We start from the raw sequence: 13,689 nt of genomic DNA, 5'->3' as shown, positions 1-13,689 counted from the left end.
GTATAAAGAGATGATTGCACATATGCTTCCAGGTTGGCCTTGGGGACTGCCCCACCCTTGGAGACTTAACCCCTGGGTCATAACTTTGAAATGGTTAATATCCCCACCCCAAAACTATATATACAATTGTTGGGCATAAAGAGACGATGCAGTCATGACATTAGAATTGATCCCAGGGTCTGCCCCACCCTTGCAGACTTGGCCCCTGGGTAATAACTTTGAAACGGTTGAGATCCCCACCCCAAAACTATATATTCAAATGCTTGAAAAAAAGAGACAAATGCAGTCACAATATTAGAATCGATCCTGGAGTCTGGCCACAACTATAGGGACCTAGTTTCTGAGTCAAAGCTTCGAAACAGTTGAGATCCCCACCCCATAACCATACATAAAATTGCTGGGCATGAAAAATCTAATATAGCTATGCTACAAGGATTTGCCTTGGGGTCTGGCATATTCCCTTGATCTAATTTGGAGAATAGTTTGCCATGATTGCATAGGTATCCAGGTGAGCGATATAGGCCCTCTGGGCCTCTTGTTTTTTTTTACCTAATTGCTAAGCGTAATGTGCATGGTTTTTCCTCAGCTTACTTTCGTAATGATCTTGCGTTTAACATTACGTAAACACATGATCGACATCCTCGTGAATTATTTCAATATTCATTAAATGAAGCATCATTAAAATAATGTATTCTGCTTTGATTATTTTCCCTTCAAGTAGATTTAAAGAGGATGAGTTGATGAGTGAAAACAACACGGTCCCTCAATCGCGATCCTAAATCATTTCAATTAGATTACAGTAGGGCTATTTTTAATCGGTCATCATAGATAATTACTGCATTGTAATTTGTATTAAATAACTGTGGTGTTGAGGATGTCAATAATTTTCACTGAAGCATGGCGATCCTACCTTGCCTTTTGTCAGGGACCAGAAAACGTCAGTGGTTATGCCGTCCAGTCAACTTACCTGTAAAAATGTTACCTATATCAAGCTAGTGTTTGTCGCCAAATCAGCAGTCATGATCACAGATTACCAATTTTTAATCATTTTAGAGTACATTGTACAAGTTTGTAAAGGAACCCTTTTCATGTTGATATAGCTTTTCTCTGTGACAATTATTTATTGTCTTGTAATGGGACATTGACATTTTAGCCCGCCATCATCTGATGGTGGGCTATTCAAATCGCCCTGCATCCGTGGTCAGTTCGTCCATCCGTCCATGGTCCATCCTGAAACAATTCTTGTTATTGCTATTCTCAGGAAGTACCAGAGGGATCTTTTTCAAATTTTAGATGTAGGTTCCCCTTGGTCCCTAGTTGTGCAGGGCAACCTTTGAGACTGATCGTGTAAACAACATGGCCGATAGGCAGCCATCTTGGATTTTGATAGTGAAGGTTTGTTATTGCTATTTCTCAGGAAGTTTCAGAGGGATCTTTATCAAACTTTATATGTAGGTTCCCCTTAGCATGTAGTTGTGCAGGACAACTTTTGGGACTGATCGGATAAACAAAATGGCCGACAGGCAGCCATCTTAGATTTTGACAGTGAAGGTTTGTTCTGGTTATTTCTCAGGAAGTACTGGAGGGATCTTTCCCAGATTTGTTATGTAGGCTCCCCTAGGTCTGTAGTTGTGCATGTTTAATTTTGAGAATGATCAGATAAACAAAATGGCAACAGGCAGCCGTCTTGAATTTTTAGCTCACCGGGTCTGAAGGACCAAGGTGAGCTTATGCCATTCCATGACATCAGTCCGTCCGTCAACAACTTCTTCTTCGTAACCACTGATTGGAATTTAACTAAATTTGACTGGAAGCATTCCTAGGTGGTAGGGATTCAAAATTGTTCAAATGGTGGGGCTGACCCCCCAAGGGGGCTATGGGGCGGGGCCAATTTGACTATATTGCTTTAAGCGACTTCTTCTCTGGAACTAAGAGATGGATATCAACCATATTTGACTGGTAGCACCCCTAGGTGGTGGATATTCACAATTGTACAAATTTTGGGGCTGACCCCCCCGGGCCAAAATAAGTTTATCACTTGGAAATGGTTGAGATCCCAACCTTATAACCATATATACAATTGCTGAGTATGAAGAGAAGAATGCACAGTTCAAGATAATAGAATAGACCCTAGGTTCTGACTGAACCCCTAGGGACCAAGTTTCTTAGTCACAGCTTGGAAATAGTTGAGATCCCCACCCTATAACCATATATACAATTGCTAAGTATAAAGAAATGATTGCACATATGCTTCCAGGATGGCCTTGGGGTCTGCCCCACTCTTGGAGACTTAACTCCTGGGTCATAACTTCAAAATGGTTAAGATCCCCACCCCAAAACTATATATACAATTGTTTGGCATAAAGAGACGAATGCAGTAATGATATTAGAATTGACCCCAGGGTGTGTCCCACCTTTGCAGACTTAACCCCTGGGTCATAGCTTAGAAACGGTTGAGATCCCACCCCAAAACTATAAATACAAATGCTGGGCAAAAAGAGACGAATGCAGTCATGATATTAGAATTGATCCTGTATTGGCCTTGGGGTCTGGCATTTTCCCTTGGATCTCATTCGGAGAATATTGCCATGATTGCTTAGATATCAAGGTGAGCGATACAGGCCCTCTGGGCCTCTTGTTACATTGAAGGTTTGTTATCGCTATTTCCCCGGAAGTACTGTAGGGATCTTTCTCAAATTTGATATGCAGCTTTTCCTTGGTCCATAGTTGTGCAGGTTAACTTTTGAGACTGATCAGATAAACAAAATGGCCGACAGGCAGCCATCTTGGATTTTGAAAGTGTATGTTTGTTATTGCTGTTTCTCAATAAGAATTGGAGAGATCTTTCTCAAATCTTATATGTAGGTTCCCCTAGGTCCTTAGTTGTGCATGTTCTTTTGAGACTGATCAGATAAACAAAATGGTAGACAAACATTGCAGTGGTGAGGTGATTAAATGTATGACTTATTTTTGTCAACTTTAACAGTTGAATGCAGGCTGTTTCCTGTGATATATTTTCCCAAAATGAAGAAAATTGAGAAATATCTTCCCGATTTCAATAAAAAGAATGCTATATTGTCACAATTGATGTAGGAGCAGGCTGGAACTTGTCGTAAAACTTAGATAGAAAAAAGGCACTGTTAACGATTTTTGATGCTTATTACATACATGTGCAAATTCACATGGTTTATATATCTTATGTCTTATTCTTTTCAGTTGCGTGCTGATGTTGTGGTTTATACATGGTTTATATATCCTATGTCTTATTCTTTTCAGTTGCGTGCTGATGTTGTGGTTTATACATGGTTTATATATCCTATGTCTTATTCTTTTCAGTTGCGTGCTGATGTTGTGGTTTATACATGGTTTATATATCCTATGTCTTATTCTTTTCAGTTGCGTGCTGATGTTGTGGTTTATACATGGTTTATATATCCTATGTCTTATTCTTTTCAGTTGCGTGCTGATGTTGTGGTTTATACATGGTTTATATATCCTATGTCTTATTCTTTTCAGTTGCGTGCTGATGTTGTGGTTTATACATGGTTTATATATCCTATGTCTTATTCTTTTCAGTTGCGTAGTGATGTTGTGCCTAAAACAGCAGGTAAGACATAAGGAGAAGATGGACCAGTAAAACTGAATTTTTATTTGAAACTTGATTTTTGATTTTAATAGATAATACCTTGTGATGAGTTGTCAAGAACATAATAACAATATACAAGAATTATACACAGGGGTTCGTTACAAATGTCTGATATACACATGCTGTACTGATAAGGGTTACAGCACATATAAACATACAACTTCTAAATAACCAAAATTCCCTGAATGATGATACTTGGCCAGTAGGAACCGGGGGTGAAGGGCTACAAAGACTGATGAATGACCTCAACCCACATTAAAAGTCAAAGGATCAAATGTATAAAATATTTTAAGCAACTTCTTCTCAATTTTCAAAAGGTTGATGACATGTGCCCAGTAGAATACTTTGATGAATGACCTTGACTCACTTTCAAGGTCGCTGGTGTTTAAAATATCCTAATCCAAATATAGCAATATTTCTGATCACCATTCTTTATAACTACTGTATGTTACTACTTGTAGGGCTTTTATGATTAGATAATTTAGATGAATTAGCTCAGAAAAAATAACAATGTTCTGTGTGTAAAAATACAACTTGGCCTGGCCAGAGTTCAAACCCTGTACCTGTAATCTTCATTTACTGTTGCTCCACCCAACTGAACTACCTGGTCCTGTGTCCTACTCGGGCGTTAAAATTAAAAAGGGGAGGTAATTACTGCACAGACATAAAAATATACAGTAAAATCACTAGTGTTTTGCCTTCAGTGGCAGAGGGATCCATAATGAAATTGTTTTGCTATGATTGCCTTAATATAAAATTGGGCGATACATGGCTTTTGGGTTTCTGTAGGATTATAAAGCTTATGATGTTTATTCATAATACTTCATTGTAAAATGTAACCTTAATAAACGTTTCTGATGATTAAATGAATGTATTGTATGATGCTGTAAAGTACTTTCAATATAAGTTGAAGTTGATTGTTGCATGGTAGTAAATACTACTGCAATAGCAGACTGCAGTAGTTTGCCTTGTGCCATTATGCTCATTGTACTGTCATCACAATCATCGGTTATTAATCATGTTTAATAAATTTGTTAGTTTTTAATTTCAACAGAAAATTTCAGGGCCTTGTGCACAGGTGAAAAAGGATTTGGATTTAAAGGGTCTTCTTTCCATCGAGTCATACCCGGTTTCATGTGTCAAGGAGGCGATTTCACAAACCATAATGGAACTGGTGGAAAGAGCATCTATGGGAACAAGTTTGCAGATGAAAACTTCACACTGAAGCATACTGGAGCGGGTAATTCTAAATTTACAATCGTTGATCTGCTGTACTTGTTCAATGTTGCCTTTTAGGAATCCATTTCAATACATTCATTCATAAATAACCAGAAAAAAATATTCCAAATTAACATTTTCAGTCTTGTTTATATATATTGCTTGTCTTGCAAGTGCAGGCTTAAGCTTTGTGGTGCTTGAATGGGAGAATCCTACAACAGTGGATGATGATCCAAAGTGGAGCTTTACTTTGGATGAAAATCAAAGACAAATGGACTCTGCTCAATATCTGGGGACTTCTGGACCTGCTTACTATTAAGATGCAAATCAAATATTTAACTCACCTGGTCCGAAGGACCATGGTGAGCTTATGCCATACCGCAACTTTTCCTAAAAATCGCTACTAGTTATGAACGACTAAGCAGATTTTGGTCAGAAGCATCCTTGGGGAAGGGGGAACAAATTTTGTATAAATGATGGGTCTGGCCCCCCTGGGGGCTGTCCAATAGGGGAAATATAGCAAATTCTTTAAAATCCTTTCTTCTTCTGTAGGAATGATTGGATTTGTTCCATATTTGGTCTGAAGCATCCTTGGGTGAAGGGGAACCAATATTGTATAAACCGTGGGTCTGGCTCCCCAGGGGCCTGAGGGGCAGGGCCCAATAGCGGAAACATAGCAAATTCTTTAAAATCCTAATAATTCTGTAGGAATGAAAGGATTTGTTCCATATTTGGTCTGAAGCATTCTTGGGTAAAGGGGGAACCAATTCTGTATAAACGGTGGGTGTAGCCCCCCTGGGACCTGAGGGGTGCATGGGGGCCCAATAGGGGAAATAGAGGTAAAACCTTTAAAATCCTTCTTCTACCATAGGGATTAAGGGATTTAATCCTAATTTAGTCTGGAGCATTCTTGGGCAAAAGGGACTCAATTTCGTATAAACAGCGAGTGTGGCCCCTCTGGGGGCAGAAGGGAGGGGCCCAATAGGGGAAACATAGCAAATTCTTCAAAATCCTTCTTCTTCTGTATTAATGATAGTATTTTGTCCAAATTTGGTCTGAATCATCCTTGGGTGAAGGGGAACCAATTTTGTATAAATGGTGTGTCTGACCCCCCAGGTGAGGCAGGGCCCATTAGGGGAAATAGAGGTAAAACCTTTAAAATCCTTCTTCTACCATAGGGATTAAGGGATTTTATCTTAATTTAGTCTGGAGCACCCTTTGGCCAAGGGGTCTCAATTTTGTATAAGCAACCACACCCACTGCTGAAGGGCGGGGCCTGAATAGGCGAAATAGAGGTAAAACCTTTAAAATCCTTTTTCAACCATCAGGATTAAGGGATTTTATCCTTATTTAGTCTGGAGCATCCTTTTGCCAAGGGGACTCAATTTTGTATAATTGGTGGGTATGAAATTGGAAATTGAGATAAATCTTAAAAAAAATCTCCTTATGTAAAAATGGAGGAAGTTTAACCAAATTTTGTGTAGAACATCTGTGGGCAAGGGGAATTCACTTTTATATAAACGAAGGGTGTAGCTCCCCTGGGGCAGAGGGGCAAGGCCCAATTAGGAAGAACATGGGAAAATGTTTAAATTCCTTCTGTATGAATGGAGGAAATTGAACCAAATTTAGTGTAGAGCATCTTTGGGCAAAATGAACTTAAGTTTGTATGGAAGGTATTGCCCCCTGAAAGCTGAGGGGCTGGGCCCAAAAGGTATATTTTGGCCATATTACTAAAATGACTTCTTCTTTGGAACAAAGATGGCCATTATCCATATTTGGTTTGGAGCATTCTTCGGTGATTGAGGATTCAGAATTGTACCAGTGGGAGTTGAGTGGCTGACCTCTGGGTCTAAAGAATGAGGCCAAAAAGAATTTCTTGCTTGGAGGACATCATCGAGATCCCAACTCTACAACCATGTAAACAATCACTGAGCATCCGGGGACAAACACAATTATGATAAAAGAATTAACCTTGGGGTCTGGCCCTACCCCATAACATATAAACCATTGCTGGGCATCAAGAGACTAACATATTCATTGACTCTGGGGTCTGGCCTCTTCCCTAGGGACTTAATTCCTGAGCCATAACTTTACACGGGTTGAGATCCCCACCCAATTACCATACATACCATCACTGGGCATCAAGACACCAACACAATCATGATATTAATATTGACCCTTGTTATTTACTCTGGTGTCTGGTTCCACCCTTAGGGACTTATTTTCTTAGCCATAACTTTTAAATGGTTGAGGTCCTGAACCCATAGCCATATATACCATTCCTGAGATTAAAGATCCAGGTGAGCAATACAGGCCCTTTGTCTTTATTTAAAGTTGATTTCAATTATTGTTTCAGCTTTCAGTACTTAACTCTGTTTTCAAACCTTTATTTTTTGTGTTAATTTATGAAAGACAATACATGCAATTTTTCTGTCTTTGCAGGAATATTGTCGATGGCCAATGCTGGACCCAACACAAATGGATCACAGTTTTTCCTTTGCACAGTCAAGACTCCATGGTATGATTAATATTGTATAATCGGTGGAATCCATTTATTATGATATTTTATTTGCCAGAGAAAAATGTTATAATAACTGATATATAGTAAATTAAACTATCATGCTGTTTTCGATTGCTTTTAGGTTGTCTGTACCAGAAATAAGATGCCTTATGTTTATAAGACACATATGAATGTGGAAACATGGAAGGATATTAAAACAAAATGATATTGTAATAATTGAGATGAAATGGTCATTATTTATTTATATCAGTGTGCTGGAAAAATCTTTCAACGAAAATTGTGTACATTGTAAATCAATCAGTCGTCAGTTAATTACCACAATAATGTTAACTGTAAATTAATATGGCACCAAGCTGTCAGGATAGTTAGGCCAGATTTTGACGTTTTTTTATCTCACCTGCCCAAAGGGCAAGTGAGCTTATACCATGGTGCGTCGTCCGTCGTTATCCGTCAACTTTTCCTTTAAACTACTTAATCTGAAAAATTGACAGGCATAGAGTCATGATATTTGCCTGAAAGCTTTGTTGGTAAGAGCCAAACAAATTTTGAGAATGAGAATGACCTTGATTTACTTTCAAGGTCTCAAGGGTCAAATGTGTCAAACACTTCAAACGACTTCTGAATAAGAACTGAAAGGTACAGAATCTTCATATTTGGCTGGTGGCTTCCGTGGAAAGGGCCTGACAAAGTTTGAGAACGAAAATGACCTCAGCTTACTTTCAGGGTCACAGGGGTCAAAAATGTCAAACGCTTCAAACGACTTAATCTGAAGAACTAAAAGGTATAGAATCTTCAAATTCAGTTGGTAGCTTTCTTGGAAAGAGCCTGACAAAGTTTGCGAATGAAAAGTACCTTGACCTACTTTCAAGGTCACATGAGTCGAATATTTAAAACACTTCAAACAACTTTTTCTAAAGAACTAAGATGTATAGAATCTTCATATTTGGCATGTGGCTTCCATGGATAGAGCCCAACAAAGTTTGAGAAGGACAATTACCTAATTTTAGCTCATCTGCCTTAAGGTCAAGTGAGCTTATGTCATGGTGCGGCATCCGTCGTGTGCCCGTCTTCTGTCAACTTTTCCTTAAAACAACTTCTTCTAAAGAACTATCAGGCCTAGAGTCATGATATTTGGCTGAAAGATTTGTTGGTTAGAGTCTGACAAAGTTTGAGAATGAAAATGACCTTGACCTACTTTAAAGATCAAACGTGTCAAACACTTCAAACAACTTCCCTCTTAAGAACTAAATAGTATAAAATCTTCATATTTGGTTGTTGGTTTCCTGGGATAGAGCCTGACAAAGTTTGAGAATTAAAATGACCTTGACCTACTTTCAAGGTCTCTGTGGTCAAATGTGTGAAATGCTTCAAACGACTTCTTCTGAAGAACTGAGAGGTATAGAATCTTCATATTTGGCTGGTGGCTTTCTTGGATAGAGCCCAACAAAGTTTGAGAATGATAATGGCTTTGACTTACTTTCAAGGTCTCGGGGGGGGTCAAATGTGTCAAACACTTCAAACAATTTCTTCTTAAAACTAAAAGGTATAAAATCTCATATTTGGTTGGTGGTTTCCTGGGATAGAGCCCGACAAAGTTTGAGAACGAATATTACCTTGACGTGCTATCAAGGTCACAGGGGTCAAATATGTAAAACAATTCAAACTTTTTCTTCTGAAGAACTGATTGGTATAGAATTATAAAATTTGGCTTGTAGCTTCCAGACACGAAGCCTGACAAACTGTTCGAATTAAATTGACTTTAACCTACTTTCAAGGTCACAGGGGTCAAATATGTCAAACTTATCAAACGATTTTTTCTGAATAATCAAAATGCATAGAATCATATTATTTGGCTGGTTGCTTCTGCTGATTGAGCCTGACAATGTTTGCGAATGAAAATAACCTCAATCTACTTTCAAGGTCACAGGGGCCTAAATTTCAAGCACTTCAAATGACTTCTGAATAATCTAAAGGCATAGAATTATAATATTTAGCTGGTAACTGTTACAGATGTAGCCTGACAAAGTTTGCTATTGAAAATACCCTCAACCTACTTTGGCCATACATGATTCAGTGTTTTCAAGCCATGCCCCCCATCCCAATGGGGACAGGAGAATGGGACCCAATAAGATAAGGGTGTTACTTAGAGACAGCCAATATTTAGAAATATTTGTAGTACAGTATAATATACATTTGATATTTTGCTATGATTGCTTAAATATCAAGATGAGCGATTACAGGCCCTCTGGGTCTCTTGGTTAGCTTGTAAAAATCCATTCACAACAGAAAATAATATAACAAGCAGGGTCCCGCGTTTGACCATTTCATAGTAAAAATATATTTTTACTTACCTGGTAGTTTATATAGAGAAAAATCGGTGCATGGAATACCATATCAAAATAAGTGGGTTCCACTGTATGTATATTGGGTTCAAAACTTAGAAATTACAGAAAGATATGCTCTTCTGGGGTTTTGAAATCTCATTTTGATATAGTGTGACAGGTTTTGATTAAATCTGAACAAATTTTGATTTAAAGCAAACATGCACTTGGAAAATGTGTCAAAAACTAGAAACCTGCTGTTTGGACAACATTTTTAGCTCCCTTGGTTTAAACACTACAGGTCCTGAACGGCTCTGGATTTAGACTAATTTTGGGCTGGAGCATCCTAGGGCAAATTTTGTATAAATTGAGGGTGTGGCCTCCCTAATAGAGGCAGAACAGTGAAGCCAAAAAGGGGAAATTGAGGTAAATATTTTAAAACCTTCAATACCAATGTCCATTGGGGAGATTTTAACCAAATTTGGTCCAGCGGATCAACTAAATCAACAAAAAAAATGTTCTTTTCAACATTCTTCATTTGAAGAACACCTTCACTTCTTTTCTTGAAATAATTCAATTTTGGCAAATGTAACAGTATTTAGTGCCCTGACAACTCTCTATAACTCTTATTCTCTACTTCGAATAGAGAGTGTGGTCCCCTTGGGTCAGATGGTTGAGATCTAATAGGGGAATATAGCAGTAAATGTTTGATATGATTTTCCTTCAATACAATTAGAGGGATTTTAACACGCAAGATCCTGAAGAGCTTCTTTAGGCAAAGGGGACTTATATTGTATGAATGGAGGGTGAGTCCCCCCTGGGGGAAGGGTGATGGGCTCAAATAGGGGAAATTGAGGTAAATCATGATACAGATGGCTAATTTCTGCTACATACAGACACGTATATATATGAATTGTTAAATATACAAAACAATCAATATCACTTATTAATACACATAATATAAAATGATGACACTATCACATAGAGAGTGTAGTCCTCCTCGGCCTGTTTTCCTTCAGTATTGTTAGAGGGAAATTTCCTGTAGAGCATCTTTTGGCAAGGATGGGATAAATCTTTTAAATACTTCATTCTCACGAATGGGGGTATAGAAATCAAAATTTGCAGTAAGCATTTGGCAAAGGTGACTAAAATTTTGTATCAACAAAAAATACAGGCCCTTTAGGCCTCTAACAAATTGGGGTATAGAAATCAAATATTGTGGTAAGAATTTGGCAAAGGGGACTAAAAATTTGTATTGACGAAGAATACAGGCCCTTTAGGCCTCTTATTTATAGCAACTAAGTTGGTATATGCTCTACAAGTTTATCGTGTTCAATATTATGAAAATGATATGCAATAAAGTGGTAAATTAAACAATATTGGTATTTCAATACTTATTTTTATCAGCTGAAGCCAATTTGTTTTTGATCCAGCAAAAGATGAAAAATAACACAAAAAACAATTTTGCTATAAAAAAAAATAGCACTGTGTAACCCCCTGTTTTTTTTTAACTGTTTTTAGAAGAGAACATATATTCTCTGGAACTGAGAGATTCATATCAACCATACTTGATTGGAAGAGATTGCACAAATGGAAGTTTTGAGGGGTGGGGCCAAAAGGGGGTTATTTGGCCATATTGTTATTCCTTATGGGTTAAGGGATTTTGCTCAATTGTTGACTTTTTGGAAAATCTTTAAAATTGTCCTCCTACAATACAAATTATGGAAGTTTTACCAGTTTTTAGCTCAGCTCGTTCGTCACACTTTCTTCAAACAACTTCTTCATAATTGCTGATTGGAATTCAACTAAATTTCACCTACGTGGAGGAGAATATAAACTCTACAAATGGTGGGGCTAAAGGGGTAGGGCAAAAAGTTGGTAATTTGGCCATATTGCTTTAAGTGACTTCTCTGAAACTAAGATTGACCTTGGGATCTGGCTACAACCTGAAGGACTTGTTCTTTGGTCATAACTTTGAAATTGTTGAGATCCTTGCCCTTAAGCCTTATATAAAATTGCTGAGCATAAAGAGAAGAATACAGTCATGGTATTATAATTGACCCTAGGGTCTGCCCAGACCCTTAGGGACTTGCGCCTTTGGTCATAACAAAATACTTTTAAAATCGTTTAAATTCACACCCTATCATAATGATATTTAGATACACATATTATTAGATTTGATATACATGAAAATTTAGATACACCAATTATTATATTTGATATACATGAAGATTTGGAAACACATATTATTATATTTGATATACATGAAGATTTGGAGTTTAAATAATAGCACTTTTCATATTATAAAAAAACGTCTTTGTGACATATTCAGACAAGAATGTTTTGAAAAAATTCAATCTTCTCCTAAAGGAGCATTGTATCAATATGTGTGTGATTTTGGTCACCAGTACTATTTATCAAAACCTGTAAATATAAATTATTTAAAACAAATATGTAAAATTCGAATGTCTACACATAAGTTAAATATTGAGTGTGGCAGACATAATAGAACTGAAAGACAAAACAGATTGTGTACAGAATGTGACCTGAATGATGTCGAGGATAAGTTCCATTTTATTTTAAAATGTCCTTGCTATATTGATATATGGTTGAAACTAATTAAGAAATATTATGTAAGACATACAAGCATGTATAAATTAATTCAACTGCTTACTTTTGAGAATGTATCTGACATTAGAAATCTGGGCAAATTTTTAATACAAGCAAACAAAAGGAGATCTGAGCTGATTGATGGTTAGTGTTCACTCTTCACGGTGTGTGTTTGTGTGTGTGTGTATGTGTGTGTGTATCATATAGTATGTTGTCTCTGTATTGTTTTGTAAATATGTTATAAGTGATAAGTCAACCAACTTAAAGTAATAAAGAACTTGAACTTTAACTTGGATACACATATTATTAGATTTGATATACATGAAGATTTAGATACACCAATTATTAGATTTGATATACATGAAGATTTGGATACACATATTATTAGATTTGATATACATGAAGATTTAGATACACCAATTATTAGATTATATATATTAGGATTGATATACATGAAGATTTAGATACACCAATTATTAGATTTGGTATATTAGATTTGATATACATGAAGATTTAGATACACCAATTATTAGATTAGATATACATGAAGATTTGGATACACATATTAATAGATTTGATATACATGAAGATTTGGATACACATATTATTAGATTTGAAATACATAAAGATTTAGATACACCAATTATTAGATTTGATATACATGAAGATTTAGATACACATATTATTAGATTTGATATACGTGAAGATTTAGATACACCAATTATTAGATTAGATATACATGAAGATTTGGATACACATATTAATAGACTTGATATACATGAAGATTTGGATAAACATATTATTAGATTTGATATACATGAAGATTTAGATACACCAATTATTAGATTAGATATACATGAGGATTTGGATACACATATGTTTAGATTTGATATAGATGAAGATTTAGATATACCAATTATTAGATTTGCTATACATGAAGATTTGGATACATATATTATTAGATTTGAAATACATAAAGATTTAGATACACATATTATTAGGTTTTTTATACATGAAGATTTGGATACACATATGTTTAGATTTGATATAGATGAAGATTTAGATACCCCAATTATTAGATTTGCTATACATGAAGATTTGGATACATATATTATTAGATTTGAAATACATAAAGATTTAGATACACAAATTATTAGATTAGATATCCATGAAGATTTTGATACACATATTAATAGATTTGATATACATGAAGATTTAGATACGCCAATTATTAGATTTGATATACATGAAGATTTAGATACACATATTATTAGGTTTTATATACATGAAGATTTGGATACACATATTATTAGATTTGATATACATGAAGATTTGGATACACATATTATTAGATTTGATATACATGAAGATTT

The 13,689-nt window shown here is 36.1% G+C and overlaps 1 protein-coding gene across 2 annotated transcripts in view; it reads left to right on the top strand.

Moving 5' to 3' along the window:
• Nucleotides 1-13,689, top strand: part of LOC110456992 (peptidyl-prolyl cis-trans isomerase-like) — a 24,240-nt gene that overhangs the window by 9,054 nt on the left and 1,497 nt on the right. For both annotated transcript variants that reach the window (XM_021508077.1, XM_021508076.1), the window contains 3 exons: nucleotides 3,577-3,607; nucleotides 4,701-4,886; nucleotides 7,307-7,382. In XM_021508077.1, the coding sequence (XP_021363752.1) occupies nucleotides 3,577-3,607; nucleotides 4,701-4,886; nucleotides 7,307-7,382 (293 nt within the window). The remainder of the gene's footprint in view (nucleotides 1-3,576; nucleotides 3,608-4,700; nucleotides 4,887-7,306; nucleotides 7,383-13,689) is intronic.

This window comes from Mizuhopecten yessoensis, unplaced genomic scaffold (genome assembly GCF_002113885.1).
Source record: "Mizuhopecten yessoensis strain PY_sf001 unplaced genomic scaffold, ASM211388v2 scaffold8991, whole genome shotgun sequence".
Lineage (NCBI taxonomy): Eukaryota > Metazoa > Mollusca > Bivalvia > Pectinida > Pectinidae > Mizuhopecten > Mizuhopecten yessoensis.
This window is presented reverse-complemented; position numbering and strand designations above follow the sequence as displayed.